At 37.4% G+C, this 24,411-nt stretch overlaps 1 protein-coding gene across 17 annotated transcripts in view; it reads right to left on the bottom strand.

Moving 5' to 3' along the window:
* The window catches only part of GOLGB1 (golgin B1), an 88,384-nt gene that overhangs the window by 33,631 nt on the left and 30,342 nt on the right, over positions 1-24,411 (bottom strand). For 12 of the 17 annotated variants that reach the window (XM_059065406.2, XM_059065408.2, XM_059065398.2 and 9 more), the window contains 4 exons: positions 23,577-23,690; positions 21,710-22,112; positions 20,564-20,679; positions 4,115-4,229 (listed from right to left, as the gene is read on the bottom strand). In XM_059065406.2, coding sequence (XP_058921389.1) covers positions 4,115-4,229; positions 20,564-20,679; positions 21,710-22,112; positions 23,577-23,690 — 748 coding nt within the window. The remainder of the gene's footprint in view (positions 1-4,114; positions 4,230-20,563; positions 20,680-21,709; positions 22,113-23,576; positions 23,691-24,411) is intronic. The other 5 variants (XM_067034482.1, XM_067034485.1, XM_067034486.1 and 2 more) reach the window with 1 other exon arrangement.

Below are 24,411 nucleotides of genomic sequence, written 5' to 3'. Positions count from 1 at the left end.
TATTTTTTACACTACATCCAATGTCTTAACGTGACCTACATGATTTGACCCCACTTATTCTACAAACTCCTCTGCTTGTACTACCCCTTTTTTGCTCACTCTAATCCCAAGAACACTGGGCTTCTTTCTGTCTGCAAACATATCACATTTATTCATACCTCAGGGTGTTTGCACTGCTCTTCTCTGCTTGGGGTTCGATTTGCTCAGCCTCTTTTTGCATAGCTGTCTCCTTTTCATCATTCAGGTATCAAGTGCTCAGAGAGGCCCGCCCTAACCACTCTGACGCTACTTTCTTCTTCGCCCAGGCACATGTGCAGCAGCCTGTTCTATTTTTATCCTAATATTTATCACTCCCTGAAATTTTCTTATGTATATACCTGTTTATAGCCTGTCTTGTCCTCTAATATGTTCAGAGCAGTATCCTTAGCAACTAAATCAGTGCCTCGTACATAGGAAAGGCACCATAGATATTTTCTGAATGAATGAATGAACATTTATGAAACAAATGAATTCAAGACTGTATATAATATGTTCAGACATTTCACAAGATTATTTGAGGAAGGAGCACAGTGGTAGAAATGGAAGCACAAAAGGTGAGTTTAATAGAACATGACTCATAAAGCAAAGGTAACCTATGAGACCAGACACAAAAACTAATACAGAAAACAAGTCCAGTGACCCCTGCAGGAAAGAACTAAGAGAATGGAACTCACATAAACTCTAAACCACAGTGAGCTACATGAAAGTGACAGGGACTGCTTGCAAAACTACAAAATAGGCATCATGGATAAGATCTCAAAGAAGTATTTTCAGTGGGTTGAATAATGAACTGAATTTGTGGCATTCTTTCTTTATCAGCAATGGTGGGACTAGTCTAATAAAGGTATACAATCCCTAGTTTATAGCTAAGTGGAACTGTAAGATGGTTAAGTTGGAAATATTGGCTATAGACTTTAGGAAATGGTACAAACTTTATTTGGTATTCATTTTCACTCTTAAAGATAAAGCATGGTAGTCAGTTACTCCAGGATAAAATAGATAAGATGTTATTAACTACAAGTTACTAAAACCATAAGGTCCTTATGAAGCAGGTGACAAATGGAAGGAGGTATTTTTTTTTAACATCTTTATTGGAGTATAACTGTTTTACAATAGTGGGTTAGTTTCTCCTTTACAACAAAGTGAATCAGTTATACATATACATATGTTCCCATATCTCTTCCCTCTTGTGTCTCCCTCCCTCCCACCCTCCTTATCCCACCCCTCTAGGTGGTCACAAAGCATAGAGGTGATCTCCCTGTGCTATGCGCAGCTTCCCACTAGCTATCTAATTAATATTTAGTAGTGTATATATGTCCCTGCCACTCTCTCACTTCGTCACAGCTTACCCTCCCCCCTCCCCATATCCTCAAGTCCATGCTCTAGTAGGTCTGTGTTTTATTCCCGTCCTATCACTAATCTCTTCATGACATTTTTTTCTTAGATTCCATATATATGTGTTAGCATACGGTATTTGTTTTTCTCCTTCTGACTTACTTCACTCTGTATGACAGACTCCAGGTCTATCCACCTCATTACAAATAACTCAGTTTCATTTTTTTTATGGCTGAGTAATATTCCATTGTATATATGTGCCACATCTTCTTTATCCATTCATCTGTTGATGGACACTTAGGTTGCTTCCATGTCCTGGCTATCGTAAATAGAGCTGCAATAACCATTTTGGTACATGACTCTTTGAATTATGGCTTTCTCAGGGTATATGCCCAGTAGTGGGATTGTGGGGTCGTATGGTAGTTCTATTTGTAGTTTTTCAAGGAACCTCCATACTGTTCTCCATAGTGGCTGTATCAATTTACATTCCCACCAGCAGTGCAAGAGTGTTCCCTTTTCTCCACACCCTCTCCAGCATTTATTGTTTCTAGAGTTTTTGATGATGGCCAATCCGACCAGTGAGATGATATCTCATTGTAGTTTTGATTTGCATTTCTCTAATGATTAATGATGTTGAGCATTCTTTCATGTGTTTGTTGGCAATCTGTATATCTTCTTTGGAGAAATGCCTATTTAGGTGTTCTGCCCATTTTTCGATTGGGTTGTTTGTTTTTTTGTTATTGAGCTGCATGAATTGCTTATAAATTTTGGAGATTAATCCTTTGTCAGTTGCTTCATTTGCAAATATTTTCTCCCATTCTGAGGGTTGTCTTTTGGTCTTGTTTATGGTATCCTTTGCTGTGCAAAAACTTTTAAGTTTCATTAGATCCCATTTGTTTATTTTTGTTTTTATTTCCATTTCTCTAGGAGATGGGTCAAAAAGGAACTTGCTGTGATTTATGTCAGAGTGTTCTGCCTATGTTTTCCTCTAAGAGTTTGATAGTGTCTGGCCTTACATTTAGGTCTTTAACCCATTTTGAGTTTATCTTTGTGTGTGGTGTTAGGGAGTGTTCTAATTTCATACTTTTACAGGTAGCTGTCCAGTTTTCCCAGCACCACTTGTTGAAGAGGCTGTCTTTTCTCCATTGTATATTCTTGCCTCCTTTATCAAAGATAAGGTGACCATATGTGCGTGGGTTTATCTCTGGGCTTTCTATCCTGTTCCATTGATCTATATTTCTGTTTTTGTGCCAATACCATACTGTCTTGATTACTGTAGCCTTGTAGTATAGTCTGAAGTCAGGGAGCCTGATTCCTCCAGCTCCATTTTTCGTTCTCAAGATTGCTTTGGCTATTCGGGGTCTTTTGTGTTTCCATACAAATTATGAAATTTTTTGTTCTAGTTCTGTAAAACATGCCAGTGGTAATTTGATAGGGATTGCATTGAATCTGTAGATTGCTTTGGGTAGTAGAGTCATTTTCACAATGTTGATTCTTCCAATCCAAGAACATGGTATATTTTTCCACCTATTTGTATCATCTTTAATTTCTTTCATCAGTGTCTTATAGTTTTCTGCATACAAGTCTTTTGTCTCCTTAGGTAGGTTTATTCCTAGATATTTTATTCTTTTTGTTGCAATGGTAAATGGGAGTGTTTTCTTAATTTCACTCTCAGATTTTTCATCATTAGTGTATAAGAATGCCAGAGATTTCTGGGCATCAATTTTGTATCCTTCTACTTTACCAAATTCATTGATTAGCTCTAGTAGTTTTCTGGTAGCATCCTTGGGATTCTCTATGTATAGTATCATGTCATCTGCAAAACAGTGACAGCTTTACTTCTTTTTTCCTATTTGGATTCCTTTTATTTCTTTTTTTTCTCTGATTGCTGTGGTTAGAACTTCCAAAACTATGTTGAATAAGATGGAAGGAGGTATTATCTTCATTCTTACTAACTGTTCACACACAATCCAACAGAATAAAGTGCTAAATTTAGTTCAATCAAACAAAACTTTATTCAGCAGCCACTCATTTGCCAGGTACTATTCTAGTTCCTGGTAAAGCAAAAGAAGAAAAAAAAAATGGCCACTGCCCTTGAAGAGCTTATACTTTATCTCTAAAGAGCTTATAGTATAAGACATAAAATTATAAATAGATGATCTTAATACAATGTTAAAGGAATGCAATTTGGAAGCACAAAAATGCATTTAACCCAACTTTGTGAAATTAGGATCGACTTCCTGAAACATGAGTAAGACTTAGCCAAGCTAAAGAAAAGGGGTAACGTTCTAAGCAGTATATAGTATGAGCAAAAACCAAAATGGTTTCTACATCTGAACCTTTATTTATACTGATCTCTATTATCTCACCTCACTAATTTATTACTGGGAAAGTCTCTTCTCTCTTTATTTTGGGTATTTAAAAATTCATTGTCTTATTAAGGTCCTATTCAAGCCATACTTCTGAGAAGATTCCTTGGCCACTCCAAAATGAATATAATACAGATCTCCTGCAGCATCTATAGCCCATACTGCAAAATGTTATACTTATGTAAACACTGGTATTGTGCTTAAATTGTTTGATGTGTATTAATCCTAACTTCAATAATTACCAGCCATGCTGTCTAAGATCTTTATTATCATAGAATCAGAGAATCTACATGTTATACATATATAGTGATAAAAGTAGAGGCATTTGTGGGTTAAGAAGTCAGAGAATTATGGTTTTCATTTATACGTACCATTCTCAGCTTTCAGCTCCTCCAGCTCTGTAGAATTAAAGAGCAAGGCTCCCTTTTCATTCTCTAGTTCTACCACTCTCTTCTGCAAAAAGGCAATACTCTCCTCAGTGACTGCCTAAATTGTAGAAAGACAACAAATTAATGATTCTCCAGTACAAAACTCTCATACTAATGTCCAGATAGCCTCTGGCATTTTTGTCTTCTAAAAGTTCTCCAGCAATGAAAATACTTAAAAAATAGCACTACTTATCTGCCTAGGTAACCTTTAAAGTAATACTTTTCATCTGAAGACAGAAAGAGAAAATCTTTCAAACAAATTTCCAATTCATTGGCTTTTGAATTTAAGACTGAAGTCTGGATTACAAAGAGAGAAATCCCAAGTCTACTGCACATGAAAGAAAATTTTCAGAATCCAAAAAACTAAAAAAAAAAGTGCATTATGAGTTCTGGAAAAACTTCAAGTAATCTAATATATGTGTAATTGGAGTCTCCAAAGGAAGGGAGAGGGTCAAAAAAAATATTTGACTAATTAACAGCAGAAAATTTTCCAAATTGATGAAAACTATAAACATAGAGATTCAAAAGGCAAACTCCAAGCAAAAGAAACATGAAGAAAACTATGCAAAGGCACCTCATAACCCAAGTGCTCAAAACCAGTGATAAAATCCTAAAAGCAACCAGGAAAAAACAAACAAACAAACAAAAAAAAACGACAAGAATGACAGATTTGTTGTCAAAAACAAAATGCAAGAAAAAAGATAGTAGAGTGATAGCCTTAAAGTACTGAAAGAGAAAAAAAAAACCTATTAATGTAGCTTCTCTAGTCAGCTTTTAAAAATATCTTTTAAAAACAATGGAGAGGGGCTTCCCTGGTGGCGCAGTGGTTGAGAGTCCGCCTGCCAATGCAGGGGACACGGGTTCGTGCCCCGGTCCGGGAGGATCCCACATGCCGTGGGGCAACCAAGCCCGTGAGCCACAACCACTGAGCCTGCGCATCTGGAGCCTGTGTTCTGCAACAAGACAGGCCACGACAGCAAGGGGCCCGCGCACCGCGATGAAGAGTGGCCCCTGCTCGCCACAACTAGAGAAAGGCCTCGTACAGAAACGAAGACCCAACACAGCCAAAAATAAATAAATAAATTTATTTTAAAAATAAAATAAATAAAAAAATAAAAAATAAAATAAAAACAATGGAGAGATAAAAATTACTTCGAACATACAAGAGCTATAAGAACCCATTACCAGCAGACTTGCGTGCTCACGACAGCACACACACATTGAAAGAAGTCCTTTAGGTAGAAGGAAAACAAAACCAGATGGAAATATGACACTACACCAGAGTTTGGCAAAATTTGGAGCCTTCCAACTGTTTTTGTAAATCAAGTTTTATTTATGGCCTAAAAGCCTAAAATATTTACCATTTGACCCTTTATGGAAAAAGACAGGCAACTCTTAATCTACTCTAAAGAAATGTACAAGAAATGGTAACTGCAATGGTAGTTAAGATTTATTTTCTTATTATATGAATCTTCTAAAAGATATATGACTAAACAAAAATAAAAATTTTTGTTTATGTTATATTTTTGTACTTTTTGTTTATAATATATGCATAAGTAAAATAATAATAATATAAATCCCAAGAGTGAAGAAATAGAAGTATATAATTGTAAGTTTTTTATTCTATACTTGAAGAAGCACAATATTGTATGTAGGTAACTGTGATAAAAATGCAGACTATAATCCCTAATGTAGTCACTATCATAACAAAATAAAAGAATTATAGCTAATATGCTGAAAAGGGAGGAAAAAAGAAGCATAAAAAATACTCAACCAATTTTTTAAAAAGGAAGGAAAAGTAAAAGAGAACAGTTGGAAAAATGGAAAACAAATAACAAGGTGAGAGACTTAAAACTATATCAATGACAACATTAATGGAAATGGTCTGAACACTCCAAGTAAAAGGCAGAGATTGACAGATTGGATAAGAAGTAGGCTCAAACTCTATGCTGCATATAAGCTTTAAATATAAAGACACAAATAAGTTAAAGAGTGAAAAAAGATACACCATGCTAACACTACTCAAAAGAAAAGTGGAATAGCTATATTAATATCAGAAAGAAGTACATCTCACAGCAAAGAATGTCACCAGGGATAAGGAAGGTCATTTCATAATATCATATGGGTCACTTAATCAAGAAGACATAAACATCCTAAATGTCTAAGCCCCCAATAACACAGCTTGAAAACACATGGTGTAAAAACTGATAGAACTGTAAATAAATCCACAACTATAATATGGGATTTCAATAATTGAGAGGCAGAAAAGCAGCAAGGACATAGTACACTTGAATAAGACTATCAATCAACTTTACATGATTGGCATTTATAGAATATTCCAGCAAACAACAGCAGACTACACATTATTTTCAAGTACATATAGAACATTTACCAAAACAGACAATATTCTGGGCCATAAAACAAGTCTCAATCAATTCTTAAACAGCCAAGTCATATAAAGTATGTGCTCTGACCACAATGGAATTAAAATAAAAATCAATAACAGAAAGACCTCTAGACATATGACTCCCAAATATTTGGAAATTAAGTAACCCAGGGGGCAAAGAAGAAATTAAAAGGGAAATTAGTATTGTGAAATGAGTGAAAATGAAAATACAACAGAATTTGTGAGATACTGCTAAAGTAGATTTTGGCGGGGGGGATTTATAATGCAAAATGCCTATATTAGAAATAAGAAAGGACTCAAACTAATGGCTTCAGCTTTCACCTTAAGAAGCTAAGAAATGAGGATATCAAATCCAAAGTAAACAGAAGAAAGGAAATAATAAATAAAGATCAAAGTAGAAATCAATAAAATAGAAAACAAGGCAGAATCAATGAACTCAAAGCTGTTTTTGAGATCAGTAAAGTTAATAAACCTCTGGACAGTCTAACCTGTGTAAGAAAGAAAACACAAATTACCAATATCAGAAATGGGAGAGGTAACATCACTACAGATTCTATACATATTAAAACAATAATTAGAGACTATTATGAATAACTTTATATAAATTTGCCTATAAATTTGACACTTTATATGGACAAATCCCCTAAAAGATATAAAACACCAAAGCTCACTCAAGAAGAAATAGATAACCTAAACAGCCAAGTAGTTATGAAACAAATAGAATTTTTAGCAAGTGAATTCAAGAAAGTATAAGGATAATATATTGCTACCAAGTGAGGTTTACCCCTGGAACTCTCATACACTGCTGCTGGGAACAGAAAATGGTGACACCACTTTGGAAAACTGCCAAGGTCTTAAAACCTCCCATATGATCCAGACACTTCACTTCTATGTATTTACTGAGAGTAAAGAAAGCACAGGTCCAAACAAAGATTTGTAAAAGAATATTCATAGAAGCTTTATTTGTAATAGCCAAAAATTGTCAACAATCCAAGTTTGTCCATCAACAAGTAAGTGGATAAACAAATTGTGGTATGTACAATATCCTCAACAATACAAAGGAATGAATTCTTGCTGCATACAATAGAATGAATATCAAAGTAAGTATGCTGAGTGAGAGAAGCCAGGAAAAAAAAGAGCACATATAATTTATTAAAAATTCTAAAAAATAAAAACTAATCTATAATCACAGAAAGAAGATAAGTGGTTGCCTGGGTAGGGGGAGATGTGAGAGAAAAATTAAAAGGAGGCATGAGAAACTTTGGGAGGTGATGAATATGTTCATTTTCTTTTTTTTTTTTTTTTTTTTTTTTTTTTGTGGTACGTGGGCCTCTCACCACCGCAGCTCCCCCCCCCCCGTTTTGAAGCATAGGCTCGGGAGGAGCAGGCTCAGCGGCACGTGGGATCCTCCCGGACCGGGACACGAACCCGCGCCCCCCGCGTCGGCAGGCGGACGCCCAACCACAGCGCCACCAGAGAAGCCTGTTCATTTTCTTGATAGTGGTGATGGCTTCATGCATGTCAAAACTTATCAAGTTGTACACTTTAAAAGTATACAGGATTTCCCTGGTGGTGCAGTGGTTGAGTCCGCCTGCCAACGTAGGGGACATGGGTTCAATCCCTGGTCTGGGAAGATCCCACATGCCATGGAGCAACTAAGTCCGTGTGCCACAACTACTGAGACTGTGCTCTAGAGCCCATGAGCTACAATTACTGAGTCCATGTGCCACAACTATTGAAGCATGCATGCCTAGAGCCTGTACTCTGCAACAAGAGAAGCCACCGCAATGAGAAGCCTGGGCACCACAACAAAGTGTAGTCCCCGCTCATCACAACTAGAGAAAGCCTGAGCGGAGCAACAAACACCCAACACAGCCAAAAATAAATAAATAAATAAACTCTTAAAAAAAAAAATCAGTCTAGTTTCAAGAGTTGGAAGGCAACCTGATGACTTAAGACGATATGTTAGGCTTCTGGTTTTAAAGATGGAAGACCAACCAGGAACCAAGGGTGTAAGTAATTCAGCTCTAGTCACTGGAAAAAATGAGGAAATGAATTCTTCCCTAAAGCCTCCTTCCCTGCAGCTCAGCTGACATCGTGACTTCTAGCCAGTTAAACCGATTTTGATTTCTGATCTCTAGAACTTGAGGAATCTCATAACTTTCTGTTTAGAAGAACAACTAAATCATCCCAATGAAGAAATAGCAATCAAAACACCAGCTAAGCCACAAGAGAATGGCATGTGATTGTCAGCAAACTCAAGTCATCCTACTCCTGGCGCCAGAATTGAGTTGAAAAAGTCTCCAGATAATTCCAACTCTCAGCTTTCAAGTCAACTCCAGTCTTTGATTCTCCTACAGAAGGCTCCAGACTTCACGGAGAAAAGAGCCATCCCCATCATTCATTCCTCTCCAAATCTCTGGAACACAGAATTGAAAAGAAAAGAAATCCACAATTTTATGCCTCCCTCTTTGTTCTTTCTCAGGACTGCTTGGCTATTCTAGATCTTGCAAGGACTTCCATTATTATGCTGAATAGGAGTGATGAGAGTGGGCACCTTTGTCTAGTTCCTGATCTTAGAGGAAAAGCTTTCAGCCTTTCACCATTGAGTATGATGTTAGCTGTGGGCTTGTTGTATATGGCCTTTATTACATTAAGCTACATTTGTCTATGTCTAATTTGTTAAGAACTTATTATAATGAATAGATATTAAATTTTGTCAAATGCTAAAAAAATCAGTCAAGTTTCAACAACTAGACAAAAATCAAATATAATTTGAATAATACTATGATTTAAGTGATATTTATAAAGTGTTACAGCCAATAACTACAGAATATACATTTTTTACAAGTGCACAAGCTACATTCACCAAGACACACCATATGCTATGTCATAAAACAAGTCTCTATAAATTTCAAAGCACTGAAATCATATAGAACATATTACCTGATCATAACGAAATTAAATTAGAAATCAATAATAATAAAATATCTAGAAATAAAACCAAATATCTGGATATTAAATACACACTTCTAAATAATCCATGATCAAAGAAGAAATCATAAGGAGAATTAGAAAACTCTTCAAAAACCGAATGATAACAACACAACATATCAAACCATGTGCTTAAGAGGGAATTGTGTAACTTTAAATGTTTAAATGAGAAAAGGAGATCTGAAGTGTCTGATATAAAGTTACACCTTAAGAAGTTAGAAACAGAAGAGCAAACTAAAACCAAATAAATAGAAAGAAATACCAAAGAACAAAAATCAATGAAAGTGAAAACAGACCAGCATTAGAGAAAATTGACAAGGCCAAAAGTTGGTTCTTTTAAAAGATTTTTTTTAAGTCAAATAATTTCTAGTTTAAAGTCTGATCAAGAAAATGAAGCACAAAGTGGAGAGACGTCGGTCAAACAGTAGAAACTTGCAGATAGAAGATGAAAAAGTTCTGAAGATCTAACACCCAACATTGTGATTATAGTTAACAGTAATGTATTATATAGCTCAAAGTTGCTAAGAGACTAGATCTTTAATGTTCTCACCACAAAAAAGAAATTGTAATTATGTGTCATGATGGAGGTGTTAGCTAATGTTATGGTGGTAACCCTATTGCAATATATACATTTATCAAATCAACAAGTTGTACACCTTAAACTTACACAGTTATATGTCAATTATATCTTAATTTAAAAAAAAAACAGTAGGGATTGGGGTAGGGGTGGGTATCACTACAGAGCATACAAGCATTACAAGGATAAAAAAGGGAATATTATAACTTGACACCTTCAATGAAACGGACAAAACAAAACAAAACAAAACTAAAATCCAACTGGCACAAGATGAAAAAGAAAATCTTATTAGTCTTATATCTGTAAAAGAAATTCAATTCATTATCAACTCCAGACCTAGATAGTTTCACTGGTGAATTCTTTCAAATTCTTGAGAAATAATACCAATTTTACACAAACTCTCAAATAAAAGGGAACACTCCCCAACAAATTTTTTTAATGCCATAATAACCCTAATACCAAAATCTGACAAAGTACTACAAAACAAAGGAAAATCTTCCTGACCAAAACAAAGGCCAATATTCTTCATAAGTACGGATACAAAAATGCTTCCAAAAATAGTAGTAAATCAAATTCAGTAATATATAAAAAGGATAATACTTTATGACCAAGTTGGGTTTTTCCTAACAATACAAAGTTGGTTTAATAGTCAAAAATTAAAGTACTGTACCATATGAACAGAATAAAAAAGAAAACCCATATGGTCATTTCAATAAATGCAGATAAGGCATTTGGCAAAATTTAATACCAATTCTTACCAAATTAAGAATAGAGGGTAAAGTCCTCAATCTGACAAAGAAGATTAATGAAAACTTAAAACTAGTAACACAGCTAATGGTAAAATATGAAATACTTTCCCCTAAGATCAGGCAAAATGCAAGAAGGCCCAGGTCTTACCACTTCTATTAAACAGTGTTATGAAGGTCCTAGCCATTGCATGAAAAAGAAATAAAGGCATAAAGATTAGCAAGGAGTAAGTAAAACTTGTCTTTATTTGCAGATGACATGATTGTTTATGTAGAAAATCCTAAAGAATCTACAGAATGAGACTAGAATTAATAAAATAAATATCAAGTTCACATAAGCAAAATTCAATTGTATACTTACATAAAAGTGAAAACAGTTGGAAAGGTGAAATTAGAATAAATTCCACCTACAACAGCATTAAAAAATATGAACTATTTCAGAATAAATTTTAAAATGTGCACAACTCCTCCAACCAAAACTACAAGCCATTGCTGAAAGAAATTAAAGAAGATCTTAATAAGTGAAGAGAGATACTATACTCATGGATTGAAAAGTTCAGTAGTATTAAGATGTCAATTCTCCCTAAAGTGATCTATAGATTCAACACAATGCCAATTCAAAATACCATCCAGCTTCTTCTTTTTCTCAAATAGAATTTGAGATAGTTGATTGTATAATTTCTGTGGAAATGCAAAGAACCTAGAATAATCAAAGCAATCTTGAAAAGAAGAACCAAGTCAGAGGACTTATACTACCTGACTTCGAGATTAACTACAAACTACAGTAATGAAAACATGATACAGGCAGGAGCGAGCAAGCAAACAAACTTATCACTTGTTCTCACTCCGCCCTGCTGCAGCAGGGGCCCCAATAAAGCCTTGCCTGAATTTCTTGTCTAGCCTCTAATCAATTTCTATTGATTGGGGAAGGCCAAGAACCCTGGTCAGTATCAGATTTACGGTGCTCAATGTGGGGCAGTTGTCCTCTTCCAGGGAGAGGATTTGGGCACCTCCAGGACCACTGAATGCAGCTTCCCTGTGGGTGACAAGTAGCCACCTGAACCTCTTGTTTCAGTGTCACCACGTTTGGGGGGCTCCCTCTCATGAGATGGCCATGCTGAACGACTGAGCAGGCCTGGGGATTCTGGTGGCTCCCCGCAACAAGACGTCTATCTCCATCAAGGAGGCCCGGATGGTCCTTGACATAGCAGGTAAGAAAATCAATTATTTAAGTGATACTGGAGCCACTTACTCTGTCCTGATCTCTCACACTGGGCCTCCTTCCTCCAAAAGCTGTACTGTGACTGGTGTTGATGGAAAGTCTCACACCTGTTACTTCACTGCGCCTCTATCTTGCCAGTTTGAACAGTGTTTGATCTCATGTGCTTTTTTAGTTGGGCCTGAGTGTCCTATCCCACTACTGGGGAGAGACCTTCTGGGCTCCCTTGGAGCCATATTACAGTCAGGAGGCCTGAAGCAGCCCCTTATCTTGATTCTGACTAAGACAAATCAACTGGAAGAACAAGGGCCTATTCCCAGCCATATTCTACACACAGTAAACACTGCAGTTTGGGACAAAGGAATCCCTGGGAAGGCTATAAATGCTCAACCTGTAAAAATTAGCCTTAAGCCAGAAGTCGCTTATTCTAACAAGAGACAGTACCCCATAAAGTTGGAAGCAAAAAAAGGTTTGCAACCCCTCATACATAAATTTTTAAGACATGGCCTCTTAGTGCCCTGTCAGTCTCCATACAGTACCCCTATTCTGCCAGTTGTTAAGCCAAATAGGGAATATCGAATGGTACAAGAACTCAGAGCAGTAAATGATGCAGTGGTCCCTATACATCCCCTTGTGGCCAATCCTTATAATATATTAGTCCAGATTCCTGGAGTGCTTGACCTCAGGGATGCCTTCTTTTGCATCCCAGTTCATCTCTCATCTCAGTATCTGTTTGCCTTTTAGTAGACTAACCCCCACTCAGGTCAAATGCAATAATATACCTGGACAGCATTGCTTCAGGGGTTTCAGGACAGCCCACACTGTTCACCCAGGCCCTAAGAAAAGAACTAAGGGAGGGACCTTCCTGGTGGCGCAGTGGTTAAGAATCTGCCTGCCAATGCAAAGGACACAGGTTCGAGGCCTGGTCAGGGAAGACCTCACATGCCATGAAGCAACTAAGCCTGTGCACCACAACTACTAAGCCTGTACTCTAGGGCCCACGAGCCACAACTACCAAGCCCATGTGCCACAGCTACTGAAGCCTGTGTGCCTAGAGCCCGTGCTCCACAAAAAGAGAAGCCACCACAATGAGAAGCCTGCACACCGCAACAAAGAGTCGTTCCAGCTCGCCACAACTAGAGAAAGCATGTGCACAGAAACAAAGACCCAACGCAGCCAAAAATAAAAATAAATAAATAAATTTAAAAATAAAAAGCTAAGGGAAATATACCTAAAAGAAGGGGCCAGTCTACAGTATGTAGATGACATATTAATATGTAATCCCACCATGGAGGCCTCAGATCAGAATACTATTTAAGTCCTTAATTTCCTTGGGACCCAGGGTTACAGGATCTTCCAGAAAAAAGCACAAATCTCAAAGTAACAAGTTAAATATCTGGGATATATTATAAACCCTGGAAGCAGACAGCTATCTCCAGATAGAAAAGAAGCTATATTAGAACTAAGTGCCCCAAAGACCAAAAAAAATCCTCATACTTTCTTAGGCATGGCAGGATTTTGAGGAATTTGGATTCCAGGATTCAGACTAATGGCTAAGCCTCTATATGAAGCCACTAAAGGCCCAGATACAGAGCCATTACTTTGGACTGGGGAACAAGAAAGGACTTTTAATAAGATCAAACAGACCCTCACCAAAGCTTTCACTCTGGGTTTCCCCAATTTAAAAAAGCCATTTATCTTGTACATAGCTGAAAAACAGGGCACAGCTATGGGAGTCCTTGTACAAAAGCTAGGAGAAGTTCCTCAACCTATAGGCTATTTTTCCAAACAACTAGATTCCATGGCCCAAGGTTGACATGGCTGCTTCCGGGTGGTAGCTGCCACTGCTTTATTAGTGTTAGAAGCTAACAAGCTTACCTTTGGACAGCCCCTGGAAGTCCAGACCCCTCATCAAGTACAAAAGATTCTGGAAATTAAAGGCCACCATTGGCTAACTAGAGGCTGCCTTACTAAGTAGCAGGCTTTACTCCTTGACTCCCCAGAACTAACCCTCAAAACTTGCCACACCCTCAATCTGGCTACTCTAATGCTGGCTGAAGGCCCAGAACTAACACATTCCTGCCTTGAAACCCTTGACTAGGTTTATGCCTGTAGGCCTGATCTAACAGACCAGGCCAGAGAAAACCCTGAGGAAGAATGGTTTACTGATGGCAGTAGTTTCATTAAAGATGGAGTCAGGAGGGCAGGGTATGCTACTGTGAGCACTGATAGTGTTATATAAGCATAACCTTTGCCACCTAACACTTCAGCCCAGAGGGCTGAGCTAATAGCCCTAACTTGAGCCTTAACTTTGGGGGAAGGAAAATTATAAATATATATACAGACTTAAAATATGCCTCCTGGCCTTCCCTGGTGGCACAGTGGTTAAGAATCCGCCTGCCAGTGCAGAGGACACGGGTTCAAGCCCTGGTCCAGGAAGATCCCACATGCCGCGCAGCAACTAAGCCCATGCGCCACAACTACTGAGCCTGCATTCTAGACCCCGCGAGCTGCAACTACTGAGCCCACATGCCACAACTACTGAAGCCCGTGTGCCTAGAGCCCATGCTCCGCAACAAGAGAAGCCACCACAATGAGAAGCCAGGGCACTGCAATGAAGAGTAGCCACCACTCGCCGCAACTAGAGAAAGCCTGTGTACAGCAACGAAGACCCAATGCAGCCAAAAATAAATAAATAAAATGAATAAATTTTAAATATATATATATGCCTTCCTTGTTTTACATGCCCATGCAGCTAATCTGGAAAGAAAGAGGACTTTTAAATGCAAGAAATTCTACTGTAACATATGGGGCTGAGATATTACAACTCACAGAAGTGCTCAAAAATCAAGACTAGTAGAAGTCATTCACTGCTGTGGGCACCAAAAGTAAAATTCTCAAATTACCTAAGGGAACAAGGCAGATCGGGAGGCAAAGAAAACCAACACTGAGAATATCTGACAACAAACCACCTGGTTTCAGCAGACAATTAACCACCAATCCTAGCTATTCAATATGGGCGGGGAAACTGAAAACTGGTTCTCCAGTTTGTTCTCTTGGATACCACAAGGTATCCATAAAAAGCTTTCTGGCAGGAGGTTTTTGTTTTCTCATAACCCTTTTCTTTTTAGCCATACTGATTTAGGCTATATTTTGTCTAGTACTCTGTTGTCTTCCCTATTGTTGTAAACCTGTGACTAAGACTTTTCGGTCCAAGAAGGAGACCTGGGACCAACAGGTCCAGACCTTCCATTCTAAAAATAGAGAAACATGTTGAACTTTAACCCCGAAATTAACAAAAATATACACCCAAACAGAATGGCTTCTTGGCAGGGGCTACATTGCCTCCCCTGTCAGATCAACAGTTAAGGAAGCCCTCCCAAAGTAACCTGATTCCCTCCCTTTCTAGGCCCTTTAATGGCTATTGTTTTTCTCCTTTTTAGCCCTTGTTTGTTTAACCTTTTGACTGAGTTTCTGTCTTCTAAGCTCCAACAATTTGAAGTAAGGCTCATGATGGCTCAAGGAATTTAGCCCATTCCACCAGAAAGTGGCCCAGGTCCCACAAGTCCTTGGGACAGTCAGCAAGAGACTTCTATACCTCTAGGGGCTAGGGTCTGTGGCCCCTGTCCCCTTATGCAGGAAGAAGTTTAAGAAGAAGACACCTCCGGGCCCTTACCCCTTAAGAATAAGGGTGTAGAGTCTCTCAGCGGGGGATGAGACAGGCTGGGACCTGGGACCCTTTCCTGCAGTGCTGCAGTGCCTGCACCTGGACAAACATCTCCTCGAGCAACAAAATACAAAGAAACTATATGGGGCTAAAAATAACTGTGTGCATGTGCAGTTGGGGTAAATTCTGGACCCAAAAGATACAAAGAGACCAAAAAAACCCAACTGCCACTTTTGAAGAGCTTGGAGCAAAAACAGGGTATTGGGAGCAAAAGCAGGGTCCTGAGCATATGCCACAACACCACCTTAGGGGTGGGCAAATCACCTAAGCCACCCCTCCAGAAAGACCTCTGGACACACCCCTACCCTTACCCCATATGAGGAACAAGCTCGCCTCCCCTCAGGGAGCCAGCCAGCAAGGGAACCTGTTACTTGTTCTCGCTTCCCCCTGTTGCTCCAATAAAGCCTTGCCTGAAAAAAAATATGATACAGGCCTAAGAATTGGCTAAACTGGACTAGAAAGCTCATAGACTAGAAAGCTCATAAATAGACCTATTAATCATTTGTTTTCAACAAAGGTACCAAAGCAATCCAAAGAGGAAAGTAAAGTCTTTTCAAGAAATGGTGCAGAGACAATTGGATATCCATAAAGGGAAAAAAATAAAACTTGACCCTTATCTTACACCACACACAAAAATTTATTGAGGTTCAGAGACTTAACTGTGAAAGCTAAAACTATATAGCTTGTGGAAGAAAACATAAGAGAATATCTTCATGACTTGGGGTTAAGCAAAGGTTTCACACACAGGACAAAGAAAATTATAACCAGAAAAAAAATGATAAATAATACACTTTATCAAAATTTTAAATGTCTGCTAATTAAAGAACATCATGAAGAAAATGGATAAGAAGCAAGCCACGGGGACTTCCCTTGTGGTGCAGTGGATAAGACTCCGTGCTCCCAATGCAGGGGGCCCAGGTTCGATCCCTGGTCAGGGAACTAGATCCCAAATGCATGCCGCAAATTAGAGTTTGCATGCCACAACTAAGGAGCCGGTGAGCCGCAACTAAGGAGTCCATGAGCTGCAACTAAGGAGCCCAACAGCTGCAACTAAGACCTGGTGCAACCAAATAAATAAATATTTAAAAAGAAATTCTACTTGTAATAAAAAAAATTCAATATGTGATTTTCAATTTAAAAAAATTTAAAAAGAAGCAAGACACAGCATGGGAGAGAATATTCACCAAACATGCCTGATAATAAATTGGCATTCAGGATGTATAAAGAATTACTACAACTTGATAAATAGGTAAAAAACTCAATTTTTAAAATGAGGAAATGACATGAACAGATACTTCACCAAAAGAAGATATACAAATGTCCAAGAATCTCAAGTAAACATGTTCAACATTATTTGTCATTGGGGAGATGAAAACTGAAACCACACTGACCTACCACTACACACACATTAAAATGGCTAAAATTTTAAAAACTGATAATACTAAATCTTAGAGAAGATGTAGAGCAACTAGAACTCTCATATATTTTAGGTGAGAGTATAAACAATATAATCACTTTGGAAGAAGATCTGGCATTTCCCTATAAAACTAGATATATTCTTACTCTATGGCCCAGAAATTTGTCAACTAGCATTTAATGAAGACAAATGAAAACATATGTCCACACAAATACTTGTACAAGAATGTCCATAGCAGCTTAATTCATAATACCCAAAGCATAAAAAGACCAGTTATCCATCAAAAGGAAATTATAGCACAGTCATGCAAAAGGAAAACTCAGTATATTCATAAAATGGAATACTTCTCAGCAATATAAAAGAATAAATTATGATATATACGATAATATAAATGAATCTCAAAATATGCTGAATGAAAGAAGTTTTCTAGAAAATAACACAAATGTATGATTACATTTATAGGATATAAAACATGCAAAATTAATCTACGGTGAAAATATAGAACATTGGCTCATCTCTGGAGGGGAGTAATGTGGTTGACTGCAAGAGGGTACTTCGTAGGGTGATATAACTTGATAGGGATGTGGGTAACGCATTTGATAAAACTCAATGAATAGTACACTTAATACCCGTACATTTCATGTTTTGTAAATCTCACTTCAAAAGAAAAAGAACTATAAACAAATATTAAAATCTAGTCAATGATATGCATGCTGAAATATTTAGAGAAAAATGTACTGATGTCTACAACTTACTGTGAAATGTACAAAAAATTAAGATGAATTGGGAGATGGATAAATGGATAGATATATGATAAAGCAAATATAGTAAATATTAATAGAATCTAGATGGTGAGTATGCAGGTGTTCACTATAAAATTCTTTGAATTTTTATTTTTAATTATTTTTTGTTTTTATTGGAGTATAATTGCTTTACAATAGTGTATTAGTTTCTGCTTTTTAACAAAGTGAATCAGCTACACATATACATATATGCCCATATCTCCTCCCTCTTGCATCTCCCCCAACCCTCCCCATCCCACCCCTCTAGGTGGTCACAAAGCACCGAGATGATCTCCCTGTGCTATGAGGCTGCTTCCCACTAGCTATGTATTTTACATTTGGTAGTGTATATATGTCCATGCCACTCTCTCACTTCTTCTCAGCTTACCCTTCCCTCTTCCCATGTCCTCAAGTCCATTCTCTACATCTGCGTCTTTATTCCTGTACTGCCCCTACATTCTTCAGAACCATTTTTTTTTCTTTTAGGAGCTGGAGGAGTCAGGCTCCCTGACTTCAGACTATACCGCAAAGCTACAGTAATCAAGACAGTATGGTACTGGCACAAAAACAGAAATATAGATCAATGGAACAGGATAGAAAGCCTAGAGATAAACCCACGCACATATGGTCACCTTATCTTTGATAAAGGAGGCAAGAATATACAATGGAGAAAAGACAGCCTCTTCAACAAGTGGTGCTGGGAAAACCGGACAGCTACCTGTAAAAGTATGAAATTAGAACACTCCCTAACACCATACACAAAAATAAACTCAAAATGGATTAAACACATAAATGTAAGGCCAGACACTATAAAACTCTTAGAGGAAAACAGGTTCAACACCCTATGACATAAATCACAGCAAGATCTTTTTTGACCCACCTCCTAGATAAATGGAAATAAAAACAAAAATAAACAAATGGGACCTAATGAAACTTAAAAGCTTTTGCACAACAAAGGAAACCATGAACAAGATGAAAAGACAACCCTCAGAATGGGAGAAAATACTTGCAAATGAAGCAGCTGACAAAGGATTATTCTCCAAAATTTACAAGCAGCTCATGCAGCTCAATATCAAAAAAAGAAACAACCCAATCCAAAAATAGGCAGAAGACCTAAATAGACATTTCTCCAAAGAAGATATACAGATTGCCAACAAACACATGAAAGGATGCTCAACATCACTGATCATTAGAGAAATGCAAATCAAAACTACAATGAGGTATCACCTCACACCAGTCAGAATGGTCATCATCAAAAAATCTACAAACAATAAATGCTGGAGAGGGTGTGGAGAAAAGGGAACCCTCTTACACTGCTGGTGGGAATGTAAATTGATACAGCCACTATGGAGAACAGTATGGAGGTTCCTTAAAAAACTAAAACTATAACTACCATACGACCCAGCAATCCCACTACTGGGCATATACCCTGAGAAAACCATAATTCAAAAAGAGTCATGTACCACAATGTTCATTGCAGCTCTATTTACAATAGCCAGGACATGGAAGCAACCTAAGTGCCCACTGACAGATGAATGGATAAAGAAGATGTGGTACATATATACAATGGAATATTATTCAGCCATAAAAAGAAAGAAAATTGAGTTATTTGTAGTGAGGTGGATGGACCTAGAGTCTGTCATACAGAATGAAGTAAGTCAGAAAGAGAAAAACAAATTCTGTATGCTAACACATATATATGGAATCTGAATTTTTTAGAGTTGCTGAAAAATGTCTTAACAAAACATTGGAGGAAAAAGTTGAGAATGCGAGAATAGAAGAGATTGGAAAGCCTAGACGCCAAAAACCAGGAAGCAAAAATTTTTATCAGTGCACAGTACTACACAGGAACTAAGGGACTCTGCTGACCAATATATCTGTCAGTTTGGAAGGGTATAATCTTATAATGGAGATGAACTAATCCAGTTATCCCAGCTTGACACTAGTTAATTAAGATCATCAAACTAACTCTCCTTGTTCTGATATTCAAGCTCAATAAGCAGCCTTCTGTTGATTAAAATCTAGTTCCCTGGAGACTTTTATAGAAGGCAGAGAGAATATACTGGCCAATCAACAGGAAATTAAACTTTTTACTGTTAACTGATTAATGTGGGCATTATGATTTCTACAATAGACTTTTAAGTTTGGTTAGACTGAATTGTATACTTTAAACTTGATCAAATCTCAGTCTGCCAAAAACAAAATTGATTTCTCAACTGGGAAAGCTGATTATAAGGTTAAAATTAATGACTCATCTCCAGTACAGAGTTCTAAGACCTTAGAATTAGAAAGGCTCTTGAAGTTATGCTGCTCATTGTCTACTTTTTTCTCATTATTCATTGTTGGGACACTATTGTCTTTCATGATTCCTTTCAAATAGAATTGGCTCCAAAAAAGCATTTTATCAGGTAGAAAAGACAGAAGGCTTATACTGCTTTCTGGAATAAATTCTATTAGAACACCCAAGTATAGATACAGCAAAGACAAATAGATCATATTCATAAAAAGTACACATTTAATTACCTGTGTGCCCTCGTTAGAAACATCTGGCAAAGAAGTCTGAGATGCTATTTCATGTTTTAGCAACGTTGTCTTATTTAGAAATTGGTTGATTTCTTCGGATTTTTCCTGGAGTTGATCTAAGGAAAAGAAAATAAAATTGAAATGATCTTTGCCTCAAGCCTGAAACTTAGTAAGTTATCTTCTAGGGATACACCATATGCTGTTTATTCTAGTTCAGTTATCTTAATTAAAATTACGATGCCAATACCAACATTTTTATAAATTGTTTAAATGCTCTCAAGGACCAAAGGACATCTCAGTAAACCTCCTTCAAAGGTAAAATAAAACAGGTCTAGGTATTTTTTTAAAAAGTCATTTTTCCTTTCCCGCTTGAAAATGCCCTTAGTGTTTTTTATTTTCTTTTCTTCACTCTCCATGTAAGCATTATAAATCCTACTGAGATTCTATAGCACAGTTTTAAACATGAACATGGTTCAATTAAGAGAACAGCATGCTCATGTAACACACTGTTCCCATGTAATGTCCCTTAAGGCTTTCTGGTTAATGTTCAGCTCTCTTCAATACAGATCTTCAATTTAATGCTTTCTAAAATCTTTCCTGTATGCCAATCTTTGAATTAAACTAAATCAGAGGCATGTATTACTTTAATAATAACACATTTAAAAAAAATAAGTTTTCTTTAAACCTCCTTAAAGGATAAAAGTTTTCTTTAAAAAGAAATTTTCACCTATAAGAAAAGCATTCAGATCCATCTTTAGAAGTAAAGATGACTCCATGCAATTCAGTCTCCCTACCTTTGCAACTAGATCTGGCCTGAGTTTTCCACAAATTAATTCAAATCCTACTCATTTCAGTCAGTGAACCCTTCAGACCACAGTCATGTTTTACATAGGGTTCTTTTTAATGTCTGACACATTACTATCCATAGTTTTTAGTACTATAATAATAATGTTATTAAGCCAGATTATAACTTCAGTCAGAGATGGGAGAAATGCAACAAAGAGTTCAGAAGAGACACCTTTCTTAATCATTCTATTCATTCAATTGGTTTAAGCAAATGATGTCACTAAGAGATCCCTGAAATTTTAAAGGGATGCTAGACAAACGGGCTAGACAAATGGGCTTCAAACACAATCAAATACTGACCTTCCAGCTGCTGAATGACCTGAGCTGAATGAGCTGCCTGTTCACTCTTATCCTGGAGAAGCTTTGAATTTTGATCCTTTAGGGCATCACAGGCAGAGTGCAGCTCTTGTTCAGTCTTTTGAAGACTCAAAATGTGAGAGGTCTTCTCTGCCATTTCTGTTTTGTGCTTCTGCTCCAAAGCACTGTACCGGGACTGCAGTTCAGCCTGGGCTTGACCTGCCTGTTCAAGCTGTTCTAGAAGATGATGCATTTCTTCCTGCAGGTTATGGAAAGATAGCTTACTCTCTGCCACTTCAAGTTCCATCTTTTCCATCAGAATCTTGGACTCCTGTCTTTCTGTTTCTATAGTGTTCCTTAAAGTACTCTGCTCAGCTTCTATCTGCTGTAACTGCTGGGAGAAAATCTAAGAAAAAAAGACAAAGTCTCATGAACCATAAATTCATTCTTTCATTTCAATAAGCATAGTGAAGAGCCTCTTCTAGGTGAAGCCCAGGCCTAGACACTCAGGACCAAACCTACAATTGCATAAGACCCTCTGTTTTTGCTTCTTGATACTTTTGACAGTTTTTATTCATATATATATTTATTTGTGTCATTAGCTTTTCACTTATGTGTCTCCCAATACAAAATTAGTTCAATAAGGAAAGGGACTGTGTCTGTTTTATCATCACTATTCTCCAGCATCTAGCATAATATATAGCATACTGAGTACATGGTACTCAATAAATACTGAATTAAATGGATCCAGTCCCTGCCCTCAAGGAACTCAGAGTTTAGTGGGAGAGTCACACTTAAACAGATCATTATAATACAAAATATTAGAGGCCATGAGAGAGATACTTATAAGGTACTAAAAGGAGCAGAGAAGGGAAACTTACCATAAAGTCACACACATGTAACTATCTCCATAGTACCTATCTAGTAAGTAGCACAACTGGGATTTGAACCTGACTATCCAATGACAGCCAGAAAGGGGACTCAGGGTCAGGGTATGGGTTCTGTTAGAACTAGAGATATGGGAACATGTTTCTATGCAAGAAAGACAGTCCTTCTCAAGGAGAGTTGAAAATTAAGAAGAAAGGATATGACTTTCTCCAGCAGCATGCAGGACCCAGATGAACAAGCAGAGAAGGTGGACCATAGCACCGACTCCACGTTAGGATTTGGCTCCCTGGATGTGAAGGGGAAGGGACACAGGGAATCCAAGGGCTGGTAAAGGAGTAGTCCAAATGGTCAGTTGCAGATCTATACCAGATAAGGAAAGGAGCAAGGCCAAGAAAGAACCAACATACCAGAGCAACACATGAAAGGATCAAAGAATCTTAATGAGAATGAAAGTCAGGACAGCCTAAGAAAGGGAATGACAGGATGGGCTACAGTCAGGGAATAGGATACCTGAGTTTAAGATTTTAGAACATCAGCATCCTTAATCACCTTTAAATTTAAGGGAATATTGCATGGTGGGATTATTTCAAACCAACATAAAGTTAAACAACAAAACAAACAAAGAAGGGACAGTACATGAAGCACAAGAACCACTGAAGACAGAGAAGGGGTAAACTGACAGAAAAGAAACTCCTTAGAGGAAAATATGACATTCTAAAGAAACTAGGACCCTAGACCTAAAATCACAAAGGAAAAGAGCAACAATAAAAGATGTGAAATGTAAGCCTCATGAGGGAAGGAACTGTATATATTTTGCTCATCATAGTATCACCACCACTTAAGCACAGAGAATTTGTTGAAAGAATGAATAAATGGCATCAATTCTCTGAAGGTTTCTAACAGGATTTTATACCTGCTGCCTGGCAAACTAAAGTGGAGATGAATACTCCCAAGGCAGGTAGTAGAGATCACAAGGCAGTACCTGGTTTCTCTGTTCGGCAGCAGTCAGCTCCTGTTGCAGCAGGTCCACAACCTGAGCACGGCCCAACAAGGCTTCTTCATGCTCCTCAAGCTTCCTCTGCAGCACCCTCAATTTCTGAGAAGAAAACGTTTAGACATAATGTGCTAACACATGAGCATCATTATCTGCTTACCTTTCAAAATGTCAGGTAGACTTGTGTACTTAAGATTTTTAGATGTTGAGGATGACAGATTAAAGGGTCGGACACCAGCATGCCATGCTTCCCATTTAGCAGCAACAAAGAATCTCCAAAAATGTCTTCTTCAGAGCACCAACAACAACCAAACTGATACAAGGAAGTCCCTGAATTAGGGAGCCTTTTTAGTAATTAGATATTTATTACACATATCCACTTTTTAAAATTATATAGTCATGTCCTGTACCTAAATAACATAGGTACACGTATATCCCACTCACCAAAGAGAATATTATCTATAGGCAAGAACCATTTCTCTTCTACTTTCATGCATGGGACAGGCACTTGATAAACATTTGTTGAATGAATAAGTCAACGATACATGTATATATTAATATTCTACTTTAAAAAGTGCTATATAAATTAACTTTATTTAGTGGTATATTCTGAAGGATTGCCTAGGACTTGGAAGAAGTTTTCACTCAAAAACAATTAAATGAATCAGCCATGAAATACCACTGGAGTGCCTTTGGGTACCACACTGCACTACATACTAAACAGAAACAGATACTTTTGAGTTAGTAGATGATAAACTTAAAAACAATGAAGCCAATTTTCAAAAATTACTCAATGAATTTTTAAAAATGAATGAGTTAATAA

This window comes from Kogia breviceps, chromosome 5 (assembly GCF_026419965.1).
Source record: "Kogia breviceps isolate mKogBre1 chromosome 5, mKogBre1 haplotype 1, whole genome shotgun sequence".
In the NCBI taxonomy this organism is placed as follows: Eukaryota; Metazoa; Chordata; class Mammalia; order Artiodactyla; family Physeteridae; genus Kogia; species Kogia breviceps.
Note: the sequence above shows the minus strand (reverse complement) of the source record. Positions and strands in the feature narration are given on the sequence as shown.